This window comes from Neovison vison, chromosome 4 (assembly GCF_020171115.1).
Source record: "Neovison vison isolate M4711 chromosome 4, ASM_NN_V1, whole genome shotgun sequence".
NCBI classification, from domain to species: domain Eukaryota; kingdom Metazoa; phylum Chordata; class Mammalia; order Carnivora; family Mustelidae; genus Neogale; species Neogale vison.
Window position 1 is genome coordinate 26,307,262 of NC_058094.1, and position 25,929 is coordinate 26,333,190.

The window sequence follows — 25,929 nt, forward strand, 5'->3', positions numbered from 1 at the left end:
TGGCACATATTGCTGTACACTGCAATATATGCCCCAAATTTTTATGATTTATTAGTTACATCCCAGTAGGAGAAGACAGAGAATGTACAGTTACTACATGAAAGATCTCCATGGAATCTCCAACCCATCCACTATTCCCAAGAAAGGGATATAGTAAAGACCAGGGAAGTGGGATAGCTTCTTATTCACATTCATGCAGGCATTATATCACATAAATAAAAATTAGTGTGTTTATATATCTGTTAAAGCTGATTGATAATGCCTCTTAAGACCATGAGGAAAATAAGGAGAAGAGATATTTCTTAGGAAAAGCAAAAGCATTGTACAATGTTTTAGCAGATTGTGCTTTATGCCTTTAAGACCTGATTAAGTTTCATTTTCTCTGTGGGCTTTCTTCAACTTTTACAGGCAAAATTGGTTATTCCATTCACAGTACTTCCACCAAACTTGTTTATATTTGTTTTTATAGCACTTGGCGCATTGCATAGCAATTTATCATTTACTCTGTTTATCTCACTCCGCTCTACTCCCAGAGTGCTTGTTATGCACTAGAATTTCTATCCATCTATCCCATGTTTAAAATGTAACATTTTAATTCAAGGTGCTATATTTTAGATAGTTAGATTTCTGTCACTTAAAGGAAATGTGAATTTCTTATGTTTTTTTTTGTTAAACGATTTTATTTATTTGAGAGAGAGAGAGAGAGACTGCAAAAGAGGGAACACAAGCACAGGGAGAGGGAGAAGGAGAAGCAGGCTTCCAGCAGAGCAGGGAGCTCGATGCAGGACTTGATCCCAGGATGCTGGGATCATGACTTGAGCTGAAGGCAGAAGCTTAACGACTAATCCACTCAGGCACCACTCTTATGTTTTATGTTGGCAAGTTATCTATTCTGTCTGCAGTCTTATTGTCCAATAGACACAGGAAGACACATTTGAATTTTAGTTCATTATCTAGAATCTGTAATGGGAATATAAAATGACTCAACATGTGTTGTTTTCAGCAACAAATGCCACGCTAGTTCCAATGATTCATACCTAGTTTGAATGGAAAAGCCATTTCCAAAACCAATAGTCTGTTAACAATCACGCCTTGAACCCAAACATAAGCCGACAATGTCAATACTTAGCTATCTTGCTGAGTTTGATTCTTTGAATTATTTTTTAAATTTCTGGATGTGTTGGGGAGGTGTGATTCTAGTGCCCATTCAAAATTAGACTACTCTTTCCTGAAGATATTTTTGTCTCTTTTTGCTACTGATATAAAGAAGACAATAACTGATTAGTAAATTAAAACCCAGGATGATTCATTGCCTTGGATTAATTTGGTATATTCCATAGACTATAAACACTCCCATGTTTTCTATGCTTAGAAAGTTAAACATCCAGAAGATGTACCTGTTGTCATTTATGTAGTCTAGGAATGGGACTGTAACTCTTCATTAGCAGATGTAAATTCAAGAATTATCTGGTTTAGGAGTGGTGTCTATGAGTCATTCTACTTCCATGAAATCTCAGAAGTTGAGCTAAACTTCTTATTTTGAAAAGTTATCTAGAAATTATTAAATTGTTAGTATACTACATTTTGTATCTCTTGATTATGTTCAATTTGCAAAAATGTTTCAATCCATGGTAAATCCTTGATATCTGAAAAACTCATCTAAAATGCCACATTTTCCAGGAATAGGATATAGCTTGCTTTACAGGATATGAATATAACTACTCTGAGGACTTAGAAAGGTGCATTTTAAAAAGCTTGAGGAGGAAAGCATGAGGCTACTCCCAGAATTTGAAATGCTGACTTTCCATGCATTGGTTAATGCATGGAATTAACCAATTAGTCATTGCAGACTCAGAAGCCTCTCAGGCCCTGAAGTCCACTTTCATCAGCCCCCAGAGTGTAGCCAGAGATGCAAATCAGATGATGGTCAGCAGGGGAGGTGGCCCTCATTTCCTAGGGCTTTCTTCATTAGTTCTTGTGGGTTTTTTGAAAGACTTGGGAGGTAATGTTTTATGACTTCCTCAGAACTGGAAAGTCACTAGTCCGAATAAACTCAGGCTACCTATTTATTGGTTAATCAGATCATTTTATAAAATTCTTCATTATTACCAGCAAGAAGAAAAGAAACGGAGAAGTTAGAAGCAACTTGGATTTCAAAGAGCTAAGAACATCTCATTCTGACCACCGCCAGTTCAAACTTGATGATGAGAACTAGGGAAATAGCAGAGATTTGAGATTATATATGTTACCCAAAGGACAGGGAGTCAAAGAGACCAAATTTTTCTTTTCCTTTTTGTTGAGGCTCCTTTACAGTGTTTAAATGTGAGAAAAAAGACTTTCCCTCTGCTCACAAAGGCCTTAATTTAGAGCTTAGGGCAGGATCAACAGATCATGCTAGAAATTCTTTACAAAAATGCCACACTTAATTATATTTGTGGAGATGAGTTTTGGAGTTCTTAAGGATTTCTGGATTGTTGATACTAAAATATTGTTTATGTATACAATGAAATGTGAATCAATGACCCTGCTTAAATGACTACATTTGTTTAACAGAGATTTTACTTCCCACAAAGTAACTATGTTTTTTAACCATACCTTAATTTAGCTAACATGATCTTAAGAGTCATTATATCATACACTCTCCTTTCTAAGTGTGCTATTTTATACACTTTAAAAAGTTTGTTTTCTCTAATGTCTGATTCATTTATTTAGATATTAGGGAACTTTCAATAGAGTAGAAATCATATTTAAAAACCACATGTGCCTTATTTGCTTTCTTTTTTTTTTTTTTTAAGATTTTATTTATTTATTTGACAGAGATCACAAGCAGGCAGAAAGGGAGGCAGAGAGACAGAGAGGAGGAAGTAAGGCTCCTGGTCAAGCAGAGAGCCCCATGTGGGACTCGATCCCAAGACCCTGAGATCATGACCTGAGCTGAAGGCAGAGGCTTAATCCACTGAGCCACCCAGGTGTCCCTGCTTTCTTAACCTTCTGTTAAAAAATGTTAAACACTGCTCACAAAAAAGTAATAGAGGGAAATGTACAAAGAAGACATTATCTGCTCCCCTTTCCAACTCCCCTTCTTTCTGTTTCAGTAGATAACTTTATTAAGCTTGTACTTCATCTATTTTAGATGAAAGATACTGCATTTTAACCTCTAAATAAGAAACTTGTTTTGAACATCTCTGATACCTATGGTTTAAGATTAAATTTAATATTAAGTATTTAATCAACACATTTTAGAGAGCAAATTCCCAAGGCTGTTATGAAGCCGGAGATTGGTATTTATACATACAAACCTATTGAACTAAGTAAAATTAAAAGTTACTCCTACCTTTCCTTTCTTCCTCCCTCACCTTCAGGAAACTTAATAATATTCTCCAGTGAAATTATCTTTTTCAACATAAATCCCCCACTTCCATTCTCAGCCCATCAGAATTCTATCCACCCTTGAAAGTGCAACCAAAATACTACCTTCTTGATGAGGCATTGTCTGACTTTTCCATAAGGAGAGAATTATCTCTCCTTTAAAGCTGTAAGACTATCATTTTTTCATACCCCCTTCTTTATAGCATAGTAATTTATGCAGTCCCTGCTTTGATTATGAAGTTTGTATCTTACTCATCTCTCACTAGAAATATCAACTAGTAGTTTGAGAGTTTGGGGTCTGGAGACAAAAAGATCTGAGTTTGAATCTTTACCAATTTTGTGATCTTGGGTAGCTTTATTCAGCCACTCCTATCATCACCTTTCTCTTTAGAAACACAGACTCACTTCACTGAAAAGTATAAATAAAGCACTTAGCATAGGAAGCACTTAAATTCTATTAACCATTGTTTTGTGTATGTTCCCTTCATTTATGGCTTTGCATATAACATACATAGTTAAATTCTATTAGGTGAAAGAATAATATTTTGTTCTTGTTTTCTACAAACATTATTATTATACTTTTATTCCAAAAATAACTTGTTTCTCTCATTCTAGTATTCCTTCTGTTTTGTTATTGAGTTAACACAATTAATTGGGCTTTCACAAGGTCTACAAAAGTATATTAGAATCTTGGGATATCAGAAATATTAGTATTTGTTGTCTTACTCTCAGAATATTTTGTTACTACAATTTGGTCCGCTTCACTGAAATAACTCACCAGGAAACATAAAAACATCACCATTACCTAAAAGATTATTTTCTCTTGTATCATTAAGTGGGGTAGGAACATTTTTATACAAACATTTTTGATACTACACCTATAGTTTTTTAATCATTATATTTTAATGATTAAAATTTAATCATTATAAACCAATAACAATCTGAGCCCACCATGAAGTCTTCAAAAAATAATGAAAATAAAACAATCTATTCTAAGCACAATGATCACAGTTTTTCAGTGCATTTTGAAAATATTAAGTCATTTATCTGAAAACTACTAAAGAATTTATTGCTATATTCTTTAATAGCATTTTTTCTTATGTATACGTTGTTCCATCATCATAGTGCATGTGGAATTTAAATCTGCTGCTTCACCTATCGCAATAAAAATCACACAGATTTTCTCAAGTTGATTTCTTCATTAATCTAGTCTTAGGATACTAGACTAATAGGTCTTCAGAACTGGGATGGCTTCTGAAAATCCCTCTGTACCTCTATCTCAGTACTATGATAATATAAACATCTTCAAATCTTTAAAATTCGCAACTAACCCAAGCCAAAATAACAACAACAATAAAAGAACTCTTCCTTCAAGCCTGTGTCACCCCTAGCTGTCCTCATGTCTCTTTACTTGTCTTTACCACCAGTATCATTAAAGGCTTTGTCTTACTCCCTTTCTTCCTGCCTCTTAATTACCAAAGCAGTGAACCCTTAGTATTCATCTTAATTGAACTCCCTCTGACATTTAAAACAGCTGACAATCTCCTTGAATCTAAAACCTCCCTACTCTTTCATGAAAGCACCTTCCTTGAATGTCCTTTTGCCTCTGAGTTCTGAAGTTCCATGGATTCTGGTGTTAGTTTGCTTTTCTTCTGATTTCATTCAGATCCCGGGTTGCAGCCTTTTGTGTGTGTGTGTGGCTTACACTAGCAGTCCCATGACTACAAGCATGTCTAGCTGTTTAGTGGACTTTTCTGCATGATATCCCACAGGCATAGAAAATTCACCATGTACAAAAATAAGTTCATCAACATACTCAAAGCCACTCTTCCTCCTATCTTCCCTACCTTTCCCTTTCTTTTATTCCCCACTCCCCACTGGTTTCCAAGTTTTAGAACCTTTACTTTTGGTTTCTTCCTCTATCACCTTAGTTCAAACACTTACCATCTCCTGTTTGACATTCTATAATTACATTCTCTAGGTTTTTCTGCCTCTAGAACCCAGGGTTGTAATCCATTCCTAATGGGGTTATCAAATCTGATCACCTTTTTCTTTTCTTAAAATTCTCCAGTGGCTCTCTAGTGCCTACATGATAAAGTCTTAGTTTCCTAGAAAGGCACATGAACTACTGGTTCTCCTAAGTATAGCAATCTGATTGACCCACTTGTGCGTTCATTCAAGCAGTTTTCTCTGCCTGGGATCTTTTTTCACTATTTTTATTACTTTGGGGATTTTTTTTTTTTTTAACTCAGAATCAGGATAACCTATTCCATGAAGTGTACCTTGACATATTCTCTTACCACTACTTTAAAATGTTATTATTGCCTCACTTTTGCCATTCCAGATCATTGCAAACTTGTGTTATGCTACAGATTATACATTAGTGTTGTGCCTGTTTTCATGTCTGTCTCTCTTCTGACCACAAATCCCATGAGGAGAACCTTATCCCCAAGACCTAATGTAGTACCTCATATATCCATAGGTATAATTGTTAGTGTCATCTTTAAAAAGCACATAAACTGAGCAGAGTAGACCTTGAATACTGCTTACAGAAGTAAAAGAAGCATGAAAGGACAATCTCAGGTTATAGGAAATCCTGCTCACTTTTTGGCAGAAAATTGTATATTTAGTAAAAATAAATTTTGGGTCACCTGGGCAGCTCAGTCGATTAAGCGTCTGCCTTCGGCTCAGGTCATGATCCCAGGGTCCTGGGACAGAGCCCTGTGTGGGGCTCCCTGCTCATTGGGGAATCTGCTTTATCTTCTCCCTCTGCTCCACCTGCCCCCCATTCATGCACGTGGTCTTTCTCTCTCAAATAAAAATCTTTAAAAAAAATAAAGTTTTAAACTTGTGTTTTTTAATAATGACTTTAATTCATAAAATAATAACTGCATGGCAATGATGATTGCCAAGAATATAGAAAATGCATTAAAATAAAATTTTAAGAAGAAAAATAACAAATTCCAATTTAATTTCTTCCAGTGGAAATCTGTTTTCAGGAACTCTTCATTTGTAAATAACTTTAACAATCAATAGTTTGTACTTGGACACATAAATGCATTATATTTGGAGAAACTGAAAAAACTAAAATCCAGTAAAGTGACACTGTTGTCTAAGAACAATGAAGGAAAGGAAACCCAGACTTCATACAAGTAATACTAATGGATTCTCATATTTTTAGCAGTGTCATAAGAAGAGTAATATACTTCTCTTCCCTCTAATTTCAATCACTTTATGAGAATCTAAGCTATATTTAAGTAACAATTTGAGAAAAAAAAAATTGGCAAAAATGTTCTATGGGTCTAATGTGTTATTTATACTGTTAAGTCATAAAGGCATATTAAGAGAAGAGTTCCTGAATGTATTCAATGTTATTAACACATTTTATCACATTTCACAATTTCTTAGATGACCCTTTCAAAAAAATTAACATCTCTGAAATTGGTATGTATGTCACAATCAATGGCTATCTTAAATTATCGGCAATGTTTTGCTTTCTTAGAGACACAAAATAATGATGCCTCTTAAAATCAATGTTGTCTTAATTTAATGAATAAGGTAGAAATTAGAGTTGGGACATAATGGGCTCAATAACTGATTAAAAACTTAAAAAAAAGGTAAATTTACATATATGACATGAAATAAGTGGTTGATATGGATTTGACAGTTTGAATGCCAACCCCCCCTTTCTATATAAACATAATCATTAGCATTATTTTTCCTCTGGTAATAATTAAGCATATGGACTATAATATTTCTACTTAATGTTATACCTTATTTGACTTAGCATACCATGTGTTCAATTTCGAAAATTTTTGAAATTTTTTGAATAATCCCAGTCAAGTTTACTTTAACCACTTTCACAAAACAATTTTAAAATGACCTGTGGTGCTATCAAAATAGCCTAAAAGAAGAGATTCAATTGCAATGCAAATTCTTAAAAATAACTGCAGACTTCACTGATCATAGACATTTGTCAAATTTCCCAGCCAAATTACTGAAAAGCATTTTACCAGTTTATCTGAAAATACGTGGCTATGCACACACCATTGATGCTACCAGTTTTCTTACCCTAGTAATGGAGATTAATGATGCATGGGCTGGCCTGTTTTTCAGTAAGTAAGAAAAAATTGAAATTCAATGGATATCCCTGCTCTAGTGAATTCCTCACTGTAGCAGTACGCTTATCGCCAGATTCCAGTACACATATCTCTTCTACTCCAATCCAAGGAAGGCTACATTTATCAACATATTATTTTCAACTCAGCGAAGAGTTCCATATGGGTAACTTGCATCGATTTCTTAATCTCTCTGTTTAAATAAAAATATGTATATGGCTAGGATTTGTTTTTCACAAAATAAGGGTGTCATAACATATGGTATTTTGGGTTGGAGATTAAACAGCAAATATTTATATTTGATAAGAAGTATTAAATGCGTATTTTCCAAAAGTATTTCCCTAATATGCTGCTAAATTATATAATATTTTTATGTTGTGAATTCCTATGATTAAAAGATGACCTCCCAGTTCAAATTAGAGAGAGGAAACATTACTACCTATTAGTGTATGAACATTGATTATTTTGCAGGAAGGTCGTTTTAACAAACTTAGGCTTTAGAAATTAATGACATCAGTTATCAAGACCATAAAATTTATTCTAGACCAAACCATGAAGGAAAGAAAGCTCTGGGCTTATGTTACAGTAGGAAAAAAAAATGTGTTTCCCATACTTCAAGAAACCATCGCAACCCTTGAACTATGAAGCAATAGTTTTCTGACCCCAAATCTCAAATATTTTATGAACAAGTCTCATTCAATCTACTTCTCTATTCATCTTCCTCAACTGACTTTCTAAGGCTTAAAAACAAAGCTATTCCCTCACAAGAACAACAAGCAGTTCACATCTAGTGACATCCCCTTTCACAGACATCTAAGAAAAACATTTTTTTCCCTATCATAACAGATAAACAACAAAAGAAACTCTCATCCTGAGGGACCTCCCTCCAGCTCAAACCTGTACAAATAAAACCTCTCCCATACCAGTTCCCAGAACATGTCACAACCCCTCACTCCCATAATATTTTCAGAAATGTTTTTTTCTGTTTGAAATATTCTTTCCACCAACCTGCCTTATCCTATTGCCTTTAATTTACTAATTTTAGTCCTTAAGAGAAGTCTTGACTTTATTCAGAACAAGTCAGGGCTCCCCATTATGTGTTTTCACATATTATTTGTTTATTTGGATGACTATATAGTAAATATCTGTCTTTTCTGTCATAAAGTACATTCTATGAGGGTTTCAACACTGTACCTCTCATGCCGGGTAACATACTAAGGATTTAATAAATAGTTGTTAATTGAATCAGTTTGTGCTTTTTTTTCCAAATCAGAGCATACTGTTATCTGCCTCCAGCCACTTTAATATCCTACTATGCGTTCCCTACCAAGGTACCCAGTTAAGCAAAAAATATTGTTTATATTAAAATGACTCTGTAGCTTTATTTTTATTAAGATAAATATTTCTCCTATATATGCTACATCATATATGCAATTTGTTACAGCACCTGCCTGAAAACCCTGGCATTGCCTTGATGTAGTGAGTCACAGATCTGTGTTTGTTCAGTGACAGCTGCATACTTGCCATAAATGTCACTATGGCTAGGTGATCATGACAGTTTTTCAACTGACTCAGATTTCTAGGACTTCCTTTACTCAAACAGCTCTTTCCCATGTAGCTGATGTTTCTTTATATAAACTTATCTTGCCAGAATCAACTAACCATCATTCTTCTCTCTTAGGGCTAGCTGTTCTGCTGCTAGTTTTTATCCCCTCAGGTGGTTTTAACATACCATAAGAATGTTCAAGCATAGTTTACCGATACGTATATATATTCTCATTTTTAGTATGTTTTGTGAAAACTTGCTGTGATAGTCATGCCCTGTTCAATGAAAATGCAGTTACCTTTTTTTTTCCTGGACATTCATGAACATTATAGCCATGACTGTTACTTGTGAAAATTATCCCTGATTCTTCAGTGTGACATTATTTTATTTATTTCATAATCACAGCCACATGATGTTGGGAGGAACCATAACAGTATAATTCCATAGCAAGTCATTTGCTTCTTTGTTTGGGTCCTGAAGTCATATCTGCTGAAACTGGAGCTGGTGCTTACATGTGGAGAAAATAGCGGCACTTAAAAAGGCTGAATATGACACCAGGGCAAAGGGACAGTAGTTCAGGGGAGCTGAACTGCAAGGTGCATGGGAAAGAAAGGTGGGGAATAGCTAGAAAGGACGACTGGATTCATGGTATAAATGGCCCTCCATGACATACTGTGGACTTGGACTTGCTGATCATGAGTATATTTGAGGCACATACTAGAAGATCAGAACTGCATTTGGAAAATATTGTGTCAGCTTATTATACAATAGTGATAGAAACAGGTGCATTGCTGGACTTGGGCATATGGTCAAACTGTGCCAAGTTTGTTGTGAATTTCAACACTAGACCCCACTTAATTCCAGTTGTCAAGCAAGAGGGCTGTAGCTGTAGTATAGGAAGAAAGCTTGTACAGATCAAAGGTTCGTCCTACATTGGGTACTTGTAAGCCAGCTTGGCGTATATTTGAAACTCAAAGATAAAATCAAAGATGAGATTACATATAAAAATAATTTTTTATTAATCACCTAGCTCCTGGAGTTTAGTATTGTGGTGAAATCAATTCCTCCTTAACTCATTCCTCTTTATTCTTTACTTTATTAAGACTCTTATTAAAAAAAAAAAAAAAGATTTGTTCATTTTCCTATGTATATATAAGAGGAACATTCTGAACTGATGCTTATTTTTTACATTTTAAGATCTTCCCTTGGAATGACACAATCATTCTGAACATTAATAATTATTTTGATAACTTATAAGTGGGGTGAAAATCTTCCTTCCTCCAGGACACACACCAGTACACATAAAATAATCCTCTTAGATTTTTAATAGACTAGTGCATACAACTGTTAAAGAATGAAGAAAAAAGTGCCCCCACATACCAGTTTATCTAGGATAGTCTCAATCTGTATCCATTAATTTAATTATTAATAATGCCTCCCTTCATAATAAAGAAGTATTTTGATCTGAAAGAGAAATTATATATTTATAATTTTAATCCCATGGGCAATGGCAGGTGTAAATGCCAGTGTTAATCCAAGCTCTGAAACACACTGGTTGATTTTAGCAAGAAAGCTCACTTTAGAGTCTTCATCTATAAAATTAGGGAAAGTAAGTTTACCTTGCAGAGCTGTTGTGAGGAAAAAATACAGAATTGGCTTCATGGGTGTGAAGGCCATGTAGTCACACAGGGCTCCATGTGAAGAAGGATCCCATGCTTGATTAAATGCTTTATTGGTCTCTTGAAATGCTCAGTACATTTTTAACAAGGGACAATGTGCTTTCATTTTGCTCTGAGCAAATACAATGGTCATGATTAAATAAAAAAGGTACTAACTTAATCCAGATTTTCTCCCTTAATTCTTCCATTCTAGTTTGAGTCCTGATTTTATTTCACCAAACAGAACACATTTATAGGCATTTAAACCAACTGAAATACTAAAATATAACAGAAGCAGGTTATTTTTCATATAAAAGCAAATTTCCATTAAATTATACAATATAGACCCAATAATATTTATAGTAGAAGACAACATCTATTTAAATGTTGAGAATTTAACAATAAATTACTAGTGTATTTTCATGAGTAATGATGTAACCTCTTGCTTTGATTTTAACCCACTGAGCCACCCAGGCACCCCAAGATTTTATTTATTTATTTGACAGAGAGAGATCACAAGTAGGCAGAGAGGCAGGCAGAGAGGGAGAGAGGAGGAAGCAGGCTCCCTGCTGAGCAGAGAGCCTGATGCAGGACTCGATCCCAGGACCCTGAGATCATGACCTGAACCGAAGGCAGCGGCTTAACCCACTGAGCCACCCAGGTGCCCTCTTGCTTTGTTTTTTGGGGGGAGCATTTTTGTTTTGTTTTGTTCAGTTTATACAAGCTGCTAAAATGATTTTAATATTATAGGTGATTCTCCAAAATAATGAAAAATCTCCTGGCTTTTTTACATACATAAATGTCTTTCTACACCTAGGTAGTCACCCTGGGGACAATGGAAGTATCCTGAAACTCTTTTTCTGTATGTGGCGCATAGTACTACCATGAGCATTAAAAAATACACTTAAATATTCATAATGATAGCTTTAATTTTTGAGCTCTTATTGTACTCCAGCACCATGCTAAATGCTCTGCGTGTATTTTCTACATATATTATCAACTCACACATACAAATAAAGCTTCCTTCTGAGGAGGGCGTTATTATTTTCATGGCAATAATGACAATATTGAGACTTAGAGAAAATGAATAACTTACCAAACCCATATAGGTAGAATATAGAGCTTAATTTTGAAAACTAAATCCCTTAATTTTGAAAACTAAATCTCTTCATCTTATTAAAGCCTGGGCTCCTAATCAGTGTATCAGTGTTGCAAGCTGGCATCCAAGGATGTATTCTCAGAACTCCTTGATTCTATAACAGTTAAAACTATGTGTATTCTCTAATAAATAATGTGACTGATAAAAATACATGTGTATTCTGCATCATCCGTGTGTTCTGTTACATTTGTCCTTATTCCCCAGAAGTATACCTAGATTCTAATAAGCTAGTAAAAAGTCAATAAGACAGATTTAAAATAGAAATTATTCACTTGCACTGAGTGAAGGATACGTGGTATCATACTCTACCATGCAGATGAAAGTTTAGAGAGGAATAAGATAAGGGAGAATGTAATCATGCACAACATAGTAAATTTAATGGCATAACAGGGTGCCTGGGTGGCTCAGTGGGTTAAGCCTCTGCCTTCCACGCAAATCAGGATCCCAGGGTCCTGGGATCGAGCCCCACATCCAGCTCTCTGCACAGCAGGGAGCCTGCTTCCTCCTCCCTCTCTGCCTACCTCTCTGCCTACTTGTGATCTCTCTCTGTAAAATAAATAAATAAATAAATAAATAAATCTTAAAAAAATAAATAAATAAAGGTATAACAAACTCCAAAAGCCTATATGCCAGCAGCTGGCTCCTCATCCACATTGCCAAGAGCAATTTAATTTCAGGAAAATGAAATCTTGTGCCACATTAGATACATGTTGTTATTTTAAATGTTACTGTTTGTGTAGTTGTATCCTTATATTTTGTAAACATGTTTTGGTTTATAATTGTGTAAGGCTATAAGTATAAGAACTTATTTTATGTTCAAACATGCTTAAAAGTTACATAAAAATGAAAACTTAAATCAATATTGGGAGTTTTTGAGGGTGTTTGTTTGTTTGTTTTGTTTTTTTGCTTTCCTTATACTTTAAAAGGAACTTGGAGGAGCTCAGTTGTGTGAGAGTTCATGTGACTGGTTGATTGTTAACAACATATCTTTGGTTTTTATTACTATTTCACACCACATTGTCATTATACTGACTGTTTCATTTCGATCATTTTCATTTTCTCATTAGGCTTTCTTCTTTTGCGTTATTTTTGTAAATGTTTAAGCATTAATCATTGTATGTAAAAGTTAAAACAATTTATTATATTTTACCTCGTTATATACTTCCTATGATTATTCTCATGAATCATTATTTTAAAAATCTTTTCTGGAGCATAATGACTTGCTTTATTTTCCTGTTAAGTTAAGCCTTTGAAAAAATAACTCTCCCTGGCCTATGGTATGGTAAAATGAGACAAGTTATTAGATCTGATAGAAAACTGAATTCATTGAATTTCTGAGACATAAGGAATATGTTCGGGAACTTATAAGGACTTGTTTGATTTTGTAATAGTGCTACATGCTTTTTAAAGTATTAAATTAAAATTAAATTTTTTTAAAAAGGAGAAATTCCCAGTTTATGTAGTTAGACATGTCCTCAAATTTTGCAAAGTTAACTCCAGAGAGTTAGCAGTATAATTTACTGATTATGAGACTGACTTAATCTGTTTTATTTTTTGAATTGGGAAAGGTGATCCATTTTCCAAAAGTGTCCAGTTTGTTACAATTATTGATTAATGGTTTATACCCATTATATCAGTTTTGAAAGACAATATAGTATTTATTTCCCTTTTTGTTCCTGAAGTTCTTGAGTCAGGGGAATGCTGACTATTGGAGGAAAAGGGGTCAAATTCAAGAAAAGGTAAAAATAAAAAGGTCAGATAAGAATTATTCTAAAATAAAATTGATCTCTCTATCTTTTTTTAATGTATTTTAAAAGAAATAAATTGTAAATTTAAAGGTAATCAATTAACCAGAAATATACAAACTTAAAATATGTCCTGAAAATCTTTAGTTCTCATCCTTTTTCATGCTACCTTTTCATCCTGGAGCAGGAGTGAAATACTAAAACTATTTTATATTTCCACTTGCGTACAAATGTCCTGTCTATGGACAGTTGTTCCTTCTTCTCATATATTATTTGAGAGGGAATGAATCATCTACAGTACACAGCCATTTTGTACATTATTTTCCTGTTAGGTTCTAATTAAAATAAAATGCATTAACACTTCCATACATTACATTACTTGAAAATGATAATGCTTTCTATTAAACTGTGCTTTAATATTCTGTTTTACCTGCAGCTGAATGTGGTGCATCTGCAACAAATAATGAAGGAATTTTGCTTTCTCCAAATTATCCACTCAACTATGAAAACAACCATGAATGCATTTATAGTATTCAGGTTCAAGCAGGAAAGGGAATCAATATTTCAGCCAGAACATTTCACTTAGCACAAGGAGACGTTCTTAAGGTAGGTGAACTCAGAAACTCTTGCATTTTGATAATTTTTAGTCAGTAAGTATATATTAATACATAAATATGCATATATATGTGTGATCAACCATAAGTTGATTCTGCCATTCATAGATTTCAATTATATATTATTTCCTATTTTCCTATTATCATTTTCATTGAGATAAATGTTTTGTTGCCAATGCTTATTTATAATACAGATGTTTTTATTTTATGATACATAAATTTTAATGTTTCAATAACACCAAATCATATATATAAAACATAATTAACATAGGAATAGTTATTTCTTTAAGAAATAGAGTGATGGTTTGTTTTTGTTTTGATATCTTTTAAGTTACTTGGTTATCTCTGTTGATACATGGATTGTTTTTGCATTTAAGATTACAGAAACTTTGTATTTTGTAAACGCATAAAACTAACGACTTCCTATCTGTAAGTTATATACGTAAAATTTATTTTATTAATAGTAAACATCTAGTGGGCTGCCGTGGTGGCACAGTTGGTTAAGCATCTGACTCTTGCTTTGGGGTCAGGTGTCCAGCCCTACATCTGGCATCACGCTCAGCATGTAGTCTGCTTGGGATTCTTTATCCCTCTCCATCTGCCTACTCCCACTCATGCTTCCTCTTTCTAAAATAAATAAATAAATAGATCTTTAAAAATATTAATAATGATAATAAATATTTAGTGTAAAATTTACAAATTTATTCTAAAAAGTTGAAATAGGCAAAGGTCTTATTTTTTTAAAGGGTACAATTTTAAAAGATACAATATTTCCACACTTCCTGATTAATATTTTGCCAAGTAAGTGTTTTAGTAAATATAATTTATATGAGGAAGTAGAATAAAAATAAACACTTCAATAAAAATCACTTTTAAAATTTTTAAAATAATTGCATAAATTTTTCCTAATTGTCAAGATTTCCTTCCTGGTAAGAAATCCAACATAATTCTGTTTTCAGAAATCTTAAAAAAAGAAAAAAAAGTGACATCTCAAGTTGGCAGGGGTAGGGGATCATTGTTTAGCAGTGATGTTAAAAAAATTTCCTAAAAAAATATAATTTTGATGATAATTGATGGTTCTCTAATATAGACAGAACTGTGTGCTTGTAAGATTTGTTTAGACATGGGAAATTTCCTTAGATATATACAATTTTACTATTAATTTAGGATCATTCTTATTTTTTGTTCTTTTCCCCAATAAGCAACAGAGATTCACTTTATAATCTCTTCAACCTCCAGTTCATTGTTTGGATTTTCTTGTTAACGTAAGCTTTATTTGCTGAATTAGAGTCAGCATTGAGATTAATGGGATGCCTAAACCTCGAAGTGAGGCAGTGCTAATGTTTTCCTCAGGCCAAGTATGAGGAGAAATATATCAAGACATAGATCAGATGTATAAGGCTAGCCGCTAACCTGTATCTCATAAGCAGCTATAATAAACATATGGTTATAAGTTAACAATTAAGAAGTGCTTCCCAAGGCCTACCAATATTCTTCCTAAAATATTTCTTTCTTTAAAATATCATTCTCTGTGATGCTTGAAAGATATCCATTACTACTCCATACTGAATTATGGCTATTAATTGGGAAATTCATTTAGGATCACAGGTGATGCCTTTATAAAGAATAACCTGAATGTGCTCCTCAGAATAATTTCTGTCTAATCTGCTGCTTCCTTGGAATAAGGTAACATGCGCTTGTTACCTGTGTTACCTGAGGATGGTTGACACTCCAGTAAAAAGTGACATTGTGGGTGCACGTGATGGTGACAAACAAAAGAATGCAGAAAAATGCAATTCAAGGCCCTTTAAATAAAGATTTTTAGATAAATAAGGATTTTTCTTTCATGAAAATTTATATCCCCAGCAAAGATTTCTGTAACTTTTCTAGAATAAAGATATGTTTCCCTAAGTTGAAAAGATTATATATACTAAATATTACAGTAGAAACAGCCCCTGCTGATAATCTTGCCTTGGTTTTATTCTGAATTATTATTTCAAAATAACTTCAGCAAGCCACTGTATAGAGACCATTGGGGATGGGCTTTAAACTCCAACTCTGTGGTCTTTATGGTCTCTCCATCAGTTTAAGATGTAAATGATTAAATGTTGTCTTATCCTTCCCATTCATTCCATGGACAGCTAGTTCAGAAGTACCTACTGATACAGGCCCAGTTAGGCATGAAGCCGACAGATGCTCCCTCCAAAGGACAGATGATTAATTTTCAAAGACTAAGGAGCCCTGAGTCCTTTCATGATGCAGGGTGATTTCCCCCACTGCAAACCAGTCCATGAGAGCCCACTCTCATCCCAGCGTTTTCCAACATTACACCCAGTGCATTCAGCTCTTTGTCCATTCAGACCAGGAAATCAGAAGAAATTAGTAAAACTGGGGCATCTGGGTGGCTCTGTCAGTTAAGCAGCTGCCTTGGGCTCTGGCCATGATGCCAGGACCCTGGAATGGAGCTGCATCAGGCTCCCTGATCAGTGGGGAGCCTGCTTCTCCCTCTCCCTCTCCCTCTGCTGCTCTGCTTCTGCTCCCTCGCTCACATTCTCCCTCTCAAATAAATAAATAAAATCTGTAAAAAGAAAAGAAAAGAAAAGAAATTAGTAGAACAAATAGCCCATTATAGAACCCTTTGTCCCTTGACTCAGAAAAGCATTGTTTTTCTTGATATGGTAGGATTGGCTATGTTCTTTGGGATAATATTCTCTTATAAACTCTATATGAGTGAAAGGTCTAGACAAGGCTTTTTTTCTTCTGACTGCATTTACTTTATAATATCACTGTATTGGATTCTGACTAAAAGCAATAATAATAAAAACATGTGTGTATCAACTTAATCTATACCTACACACACACACACACACACACATTCTCCTGATAGCACGCCATTCAGGCTGATGCCCACTTAGTCATCCGCCCACTCTTTCTCCTTCCCTCCTCTTTCCATAAATTACCTTACTTACATACAGCCATACCAATAAAGTTTATATCAAATATAGCTGATCATATGACTCTTCTAGGTAGTTTATTCCTGGTACCACTACCAGATTTTCCTGATTCAGTAGATCTGGGGAAAACTGTTTTAGTTGGTCTGTACCTGGAATTTTGGATTTTTATAAAGCTCTCCAGATTATCTGATAGACATCAGGTTTGGGAATTATGAATATATCCTTCCTTGGTTCTATTCCTTTGAATGGGCAAGAATACTGAACTTCTCCAACCCTCACTCAAAATATGTAATTTAATTACTTCTTTCAATTAACATTTATAGGAGGTGTTTATTATATGTATACTCTAAACAATCACCAATGAGTAATTGCCATTGTCAGTCTGATAAAACAAAAGCTGAATAGCAATCAGAAATACTATCTCTGTTTTGTTGTTGTAATGCTTGTTTTTATTTTCAGAAAAAGACTGAGCATTATGTTTAGATAAGGGAATGTAGAAGAGAAAAAATTCAAGGCTATCTTTTTACCACACTCAGTATTGTGTAGTTTAAAGATTTATGTCTAATGCAAAATGTAGACAGGATGGATGATTATGGAGAAGAGTCAGTTAAAAATAACTTAATATTGGTTTTGAGAGTCTGAAAGAATTATCATAGTTATGTGAAACTAAATAGTTAAAGGACTGGATTAATAACTAATAACATTCTTCTAGCAGTATGAAAAGAAAGTTATTAAAATGTTGTTGTTTTTCAAGACATATTATTTTCAAGCTTATTTTGTAACCTATGTGCTAGTTAGTGTTTGGGAATACTATTTGTGAGAACCTATTGTTAAATTTTCAGTAATTTTGTGAACTGATTGTTAAACATACACATTATTAAAAATTACATTAGATTAGATTACAGTTCTATTGCAATTGTTATATTAAAAACAAAGGTAACAAATACAACTTCTCATTTCTTAATTATTTTACTATTTTTGTTATTATGTGTGTTTTTTCGGTGAGCTCTGAGTATTAAATCTCTATGGTGGAAATACTATGCAAAGCGTCCATCCTTTCCCAACTCTACATACAGAGATGTCATATTGATAGCTTGATATTGACAATACTAGGAGAGTTACACTGCAGAAAATGACAAATACTACAGACCTTGACTGATCTATTCCTTTGCATATCATCTATACTTAAGTTTAAGAATGGGTTTTGTCTATAGTCATTCTGTTGTGAATAACACCAAAATATTGAAAATACATATTTTCTAGAATTAAAAACTATTATTCGGTTTAGCCAAGAAGTTGCTTCTGTCATTTACAAATTCCATTTTCTGATATAACATTGTTTTTACATTGCTTTACTTAGATCTTGTTAACTTAAAAAACTCACGCAATATTCAGTTAGGAACCATTCTTGTTTTTCAGTTGCAATTATAAGATGCAGATACAAAAATTTGGCCAAAAAAAAAGTATTCTGTGAAAATCAGTTACCTCTATGGAATTTGGAGCAGTGAATGTATATACAGGTTTTAAACTTTTTTTTTGCTATTTGTAACTTGCATGCTACATATCCTTTTAATCAGGGATTCCCAGACAGTCTATGGGCCAAATTGATCTTGACGGCCATGTCTATAAATAAAATTTTACTGGGAGAAAAACATGTTCATTAATTTACATATTATCTGTCCCTGTTTTTGTGCTACAATGACAGTATTGAGTACTTATGACAGAGATATTATCTCGCAAATACTATAAATATATTCTGTCTATTCTTTTTTGGAAAAAGTTTGTCTACCTCTCTCTTTTTAAAAAAATATTTTATTTATTTATTTGACAGAGAGATCACAAGTAGGCAGAGAGGCAGGCAAGAAGCAGGCTCCCTGCTGAGCAGAGGGCCTGATGTGGGGCTCTATACCAGGACCACGAGACCATGACCTGAGCCGAAGGCAGAGGCTTTAACCCACTGAGCCACCCAGGCACCCCTGAGTCTACCTCTCTTTATATTAATAAAAGTTATTTTTTAAGTATGATTGGGTATATACATTCACCAATTCTATTTGCCTAGGAGCTGGTTATTAGACATTTTCTAGCAAACCAGATATCTCAGATGTCCACCATACATATCTACCAACTTTGCTTATTCAGTGGTAATCTTTTGTTCTCTCTTCCTCCAAAAGCACTCTGTAAATATTTATTTGTTAAGAATGCTATATTAGATCTCGTAAACCCCTTCATTCTTTCCCATACGGAGGATAACAGAAGTGAATGATTTTTGACAGGCCATCCAGCTTGAGAGGTAGAATTGGGACTTCAAATCTGTTATATAATCACAAAGCTCAACCTCCTGAAAAGCGTGCTCTTCATTGTGTCCTAAACTCCTTAACTAAAATATATTAGCTCCTATAATTGTGTATACCTTATATGGCTATTTTGAAGACATAAATATTTTAATATGAACAAAATTTATCTGCTTTGTTTCATTTTGTTTTGAAGAGAGCATAAGGTTGGGAACATTGTCCTTTTTGATCAACTATTGTAAAAGTTATTCTTGTTTATTTTTTATTCAGATTTTGACATCTCACTCACCTTACTAGAAAAACTTTATTTAAATTCCTAACTCAACCTATAAAACAAGCAGCCAAAATGAAAATTCTAATATCCATGAGTGGGAATAATTTGCAGATTTGTGTGATTATACATATGTACGTGTGATTTCTTTCGATTTTATTTTCTATGTACTTTCTGTTCTTGGGTTAAGATAACCTCTGACTGCTGGGGCACCTGGGTGGCTCATAGGGTTAGGCCTCTGCCTTCAGCCAGATCATGGTCTCAGGGTCCTGGGATCAAGCCCTGCATCGGGCTCTCTGCTTAGCAGGAAGCCTGTTTCCCCCTTTCTCTCTGCCTGCTGCTCTGCCTACTTGTGATCTCTCTGTGTCAAATAAATGAGTAAAATCTTTAAAAAAATTATTTAAAAAACAAAACAAAAAAAATCTGACTTGCTAATTCATTAAAGGAATGACTGAGAATATGCCTTCTAATTATGCATTTATTAAAAACAAAAAAACACAGTTTTGAGTGTTAATAAGCTGTTCACTATAAAGGGTTTGACCTTCCAAATATAGGAGGGTCTGTACACCAAAACTAATTACAGCCCCCCTGATCCATTATAAAAGGTTTGATAATTGAAACATGGCAACATTTGAGGTCTAGTCTGTTTTATTAAGACACTACCAGGTTAATGGCAACCATTTGACAAATTAGAGCCTCACTGAGGACCTTCATTAATATTATAAAAGCCCTCGATGCCTTTAATGATATTAATTCTTAAATCAACTTGAATTCTAAATTTGACAAAGTGAGTCTTCATTATCTGAATTAGGGGTTAAGTAACTGAGAATATTTCTATGGGAAACACCATAATCCTCTCCCTTCCAACACACAAACATGTATTATACAGTTATCTTATACTTTTTTAGATTTGTAAATTTTTGAAAAACAAATAGGTATTAAGACATAGCAAAAATAATAACAATGAAATAAAAAAATCAAAAAAGGAAAAAGAGAAAAATAGACCCAAATAAATAAAAGTATGCTTAAGGGATGCCTGGGTGGCTCCGTTGGTTGGACAACTGCCTTCAGCTCAGGTCATGATCCTGGGGTCCCGGGATTGAGTCCCACATCGGGCTCCCAGCTCCATGGGGAGTCTGCTTCTCCCTCTGACCTTCTCCTCGCTCATGCTCTCTCTCGCTGTCTCTCTCTCAAATAAATAAATAAAATCTTTAAAAGCATGCTTAATAATCCTGACTTTAATCAGAACAGAAATATGAAAAGTAATGATGTCAAAAGTTCTATAGTAAGACCCAGTATAATCACTCTGTACTGTAAATTTACTTTTTAAAAAAATATTTTGTTCATCTATTTGAGAGAGAGAACATGAGTTGGGGGATCAAGGGGGAAAAGGAAGAAGGAGAAGCAGACTCCCTGCTGAGCAGGGAGCCTGATGCTGGGCTTGATCCCAGGACCCTAAGATCATGACCCTAGCCAAAGAGAGCCATGCAAGTACCTATGAAAACTTACTTTTAAATGAAATATGCATTTTGTTCTTTTTATTTTTTTTATTTACATGTTTGCATTCATGTTTGCTTCCAAAGTAATTTGCCTTCACCTGCAATGTTTTGCTATTTCTTACTGCCTTTATGCTTGCATATGTATTTGAATACATTTGAAGAATTTTATTTACAAGTTAAATAGCATTGGCTTGATCATTAGTATAAAACTCTTCTCTAAAACCTTGCTAATTAACACTTGTTTTTCATCTTAATTTAATAACTCTATACATACTTCCAAAAGTTCATAGTTGAATTATCACACTTCATTTTACTTTTATGATTATAGTGGTATCTCTGTGTTATTCGTTTTCTACCTTTTGACTTTACATTGTTAAATAAACTAGTTAATGAGTTTTGGTGCTGAATTAGATCCTCTCTGCTGGGCTTAAGATATAGATATATCTATATCTATATATCTATATCTATATCTATATGTATTAGTATTAGCTCTTTTCAGTCTTTTTCTTTAAATCATTACTTTTAAAATATCTTAAAGATAGTTTCTTTTGAAAAAGAAAAAAGTATGCTTCTAACTTAAAAAGTAGAAAGACACAATGTAAATATCTCTCTTGGGATAGACAATATTTTTAAAATTTCCTTCAGCTTGCGAATGATGTCTTAATTTTTTATTTTTTATTTTATTTTTATGCACATAATACAGTGCATAGAACTAAATATGAGTTAAATTATTTTGTTTATTTTTTAACATTATGTTATATAAGAATGATTGTCATGTGTAAATAGAGGGTTTCTCTAATGATTCAACTTTTTTTTTTTCTTACCACTGAACATTTAAGAAAAACATTAGGAGAGAGTTTTAAAAAACACAACAAAAACAAAAACCCAGAATTCAAGAACCAGTTTCTGTTTGCTGATTTACATCAATTAGTTTAATTTATATTGCCCCTTTATTTGGCTATTTTTGAGATATGAAGTTCCTACAGTGTGTTCATGCATAAAAGCAGAACTAGTTGAATCCAAGAAACTTTTATATTTAATGTAAGAATGAAATTACATTTAAAAAAAAAAAGAATGAAATTACATGCTGGCAAAAAGTAAGGGAAATAAAAAGGAAAATATTCTTTGGGGTTACCTAGACAATATTAACCACAAATAAGATCACTGGATCTGCTGGCCAAATGGTTTGGTTGTGAATGTATGGCTCTAAACTTAGAATTTATGAACTATGTCATATATAGAGTTATAAAATAAATGTATTCAAAAGCAGCTTCCGAGAATATTGAACATTTGAAACTCACAGACACAAAAGTGTGTTTTCCAGCAAGTGTGTTGACTTGCCTCTGAATTATCATTGGTGACTACTATTCTTAAGAAACTGAAAGTTGATTCTTATGTAATCAAACAATAAAATCGCTGAGCTAACAAACCTCAACATTTGGTTCAGCTTTGTTGAAGATAAAGAACTTCTTGCTGATAACTAAAACAGAAACTTATTTGTCTGGTAAGTTCCATCAGGGGGTTCAAGGAATTCTTATACAATTTTAGGAAATTTGTCCATGCAACCCTCTGTCTAGTGCTCAGATACTCTTTAAACAGTCAACCCACTTTTTTGTTGCTTGTTGTTGTGTTTAGTTGACAGAAAGACCTTGTAAAAGGGAGAGGACAGTAAAATGTTATCTTTTAGGAATTCCATGAGCATGTTGGCTTGAGTTCAGCTTTCAACTTTCTCCCTCTAGTTCTGCCTCCCTCTCTGAGCTAATATAATAAATAAGCTGGTGGAACCCCAGAGGCTTATATGAAGCTGCAGATTCCCTCGGTCACAAAGGGAAATAGCAGAATGGCCTGGTAATAGAGACTTCAAAATTCCTGTGCAGGAAAGGTGTAGGGTAATGTGGTTCGAAGAGGACACCAGAGGCCCTGTGCACAAGCTGCATTTTTATAGCATGTTAAATAAAATTTTATCTCTAGTCTTTATAGCACTTAAATCTTATATCAATAATAAGGAAGTATAATCCTTTACATAGCTAAAGGTGCATAAATACATACTTAAGGAGAATTCAGTAACTGGAGGGAAGAAAGACCAAATTAAATGCACGGAACAGGTGGTATACATTGAATTCAAACTGTAGGAGCATTAAGAGAAATTTGAACATAAATTTTAAATTTTTGAAAAAACCTTAATGCAATTAGAATGCTGAGAGAGAGGAGAGACTTTCTAGAATTTGACCAATGGTTTTAAAATTTAAGATTAAAAAAGTAATAAATAAAATAAAATTTAAGATTTTAAATCATTTTTTAAATAAATTTTATTTATTTATTTGCCAGAGAAAGAGCACAAGCAGGGGGAGGAGTAGGCAGAGGAAAAGCAAGGAGCTCAATGCAGGACTTGATCCCAGGATTCTAGGATCATGACCTGAGCTGAAGGAAGGAACTATGTCATATATAGTGGGCTAAGCCACCCAGGAATCCCTAAAATTTAAGATTTTAATAGAAGCCCTACAAAGAGATTCGTTACTCCTGAAAATCTAATTTTTTCATGTAGAAGATCCAGTGGAGGATTGTTTACAATACAGAGGGAAAGATAGATGCAAAGAGAAAATAAAGGAGAAATATAATACCATTTTAGAGACAATATACAAATTATAGGCATTCTAGGTGGAAAATAAAAGGATTGTATAAATAAGGAGTAATTAAATGAACGAAAACTCAAAGAGTTTCTGGAGTTGAAAAAATCTTAAGCCTCTAATTAAAAAAGTCTCATTACTTTATTTGCATAATACAGATATTAGAAATACAGTGAAAATTTCCCAGTCTCTTTTATTAAGTTAACATAAATTGAATACTAATACCTTATAAAGATAATTTGAAAAAGAAAAAATATAAAATCTACACATAAATTTTCATTTATGAATTATAGAAAACATTCTATATAGATTATCAAATTAAACCCAAAAATTTAGCTCAAGAAAAGTCTATCATACAGGTTCATATAATAGTTACATGTATATAATAATAATGAAAATTCCATTGTGTACCATCTAACTGCTCTCTGAACATGAACATGATGAATACCACTTTGCGGGAACACTGGGACTATGGCAAAGTCACTTGTTTAGGAATTCAACAACAATTTTTACACTAATACCAGGTTAGAAGTAAAGCAGTTTCAGGCAGGAGGTAAGTAACTTTGAGCAGCATTTCTCAACTTTTTCTTTTCATTATCATTCATCTACTGAGCCCCCAACCCCATAAAGCTGAATATTATAAAGTAAAATTGGTCATATAGAGTGATCTTTGTAGCACTACTAATCATTTTAATATATAAGACTTCACCACAAGCAAGAACCAATTTTCACTGCCTTGGGGGCGTGGGGCATAAGTACTCCACTGAAAATTCATGTCTTAAGGACAAAAGAATGGTAACATGCAATGTTGGTAAACCTTCCACTTAATTTCTATATGCTTTTTGAAAATATTATAGCTATACCTGAGTATTTTAGCTCCAAAATCCCATATATTGATAATTTTCTTATGAAAATACAAATATCAAAAAAAAATGAGGCATATGTAAAAGGTGTTTATTTCAATATTGTTCTTAGTAGCAAAAAAATCCTGATTTACTAATATGGGAATGATAGTTGTGGTAGAGGCACTGTGTCAAATATTGCGTAGCTCTCAAAAGGCAGAATCTGTATCTATTTACCTGGAGAGATGTCTTAAATGCACTGATAAAAGCAAATTAGACTATAATGAGAAGTTACAACTTCAGAAGAATGAGAATTACATAGGAATTTTTGAGAGCTCATCATTTATCTATTTTTACCTTGTTAGATCATTTCTAAAAACATTTAGTACTCATTTACTATTTTTGCAAGTTAAAATAAATTAAGGTAAAGAAAATGGATAAATTATAGAAATTGCAAAAGAAGCAAGTATATTTTATATTAATTACGTTATTAGAAAGAAAAAAGGTATTTGATCCCCTTGAGCAAGTTGCAGAAAAAGAACCAACCAACCTTGAAAACCAGCCTTTCCATAGATATTCTCAATTTTAAATGCCTGCCATAAAAAAAGCATTATTTTTATAATAAGATCAAAAGTTAAGGTATATTGAGCTTAGAATTTTAAAATTATCCATGTGGATTCTAACTTTCTTAGCTTGTTATATGTAGGGATTAATATCGGTAATTGTCCTTGGGGAACATGAGTGATCTGATTTGGGAAGAATTTGATAATTTCCTCTTCTTTATAAACATAAACACATTATTTGAACTGGTTTTTATTGGCACATTTACATTTTTAATTATAAACGTTTTACAGATTTATGATGGAAAAGATAAAACGACTCATCTACTAGGTGCATTTACTGGCGCATCTATGCGAGGATTGACACTTAGCAGTACTTCAAATCAACTCTGGCTGGAATTTAATTCTGATTCTGAAGGGACAGATGAAGGTTTTCAACTTGTTTATACCAGTAAGTATTTTAGAAGAAAAAAATGGCCAAACACTGAGACTGAGTATTTATTAAATAATTGCAACTTACGAGGTGAAGCAAAACCCAAAATTTGAATTGTAGAACTTGAAGTGTAGAACTACCTTCTATATATACAATATTATTTGACCTAAATGATTCCATAAATTACAGGTATTCTAACTGTTTCAGTTCCACATTGAAACAACTAAGGTTCAGAATGGTTAA

At 33.5% G+C, this 25,929-nt stretch overlaps 1 protein-coding gene across 1 annotated transcript in view; it reads left to right on the forward strand.

Annotated features, from left to right (window-relative positions):
- Positions 1-25,929, forward strand: part of CSMD3 (CUB and Sushi multiple domains 3) — a 1,253,935-nt gene that overhangs the window by 894,143 nt on the left and 333,863 nt on the right. Inside the window, exons 23-24 of the mRNA XM_044245069.1 lie at positions 14,032-14,201; positions 25,548-25,704. Coding sequence (XP_044101004.1) covers positions 14,032-14,201; positions 25,548-25,704 — 327 coding nt within the window. The remainder of the gene's footprint in view (positions 1-14,031; positions 14,202-25,547; positions 25,705-25,929) is intronic.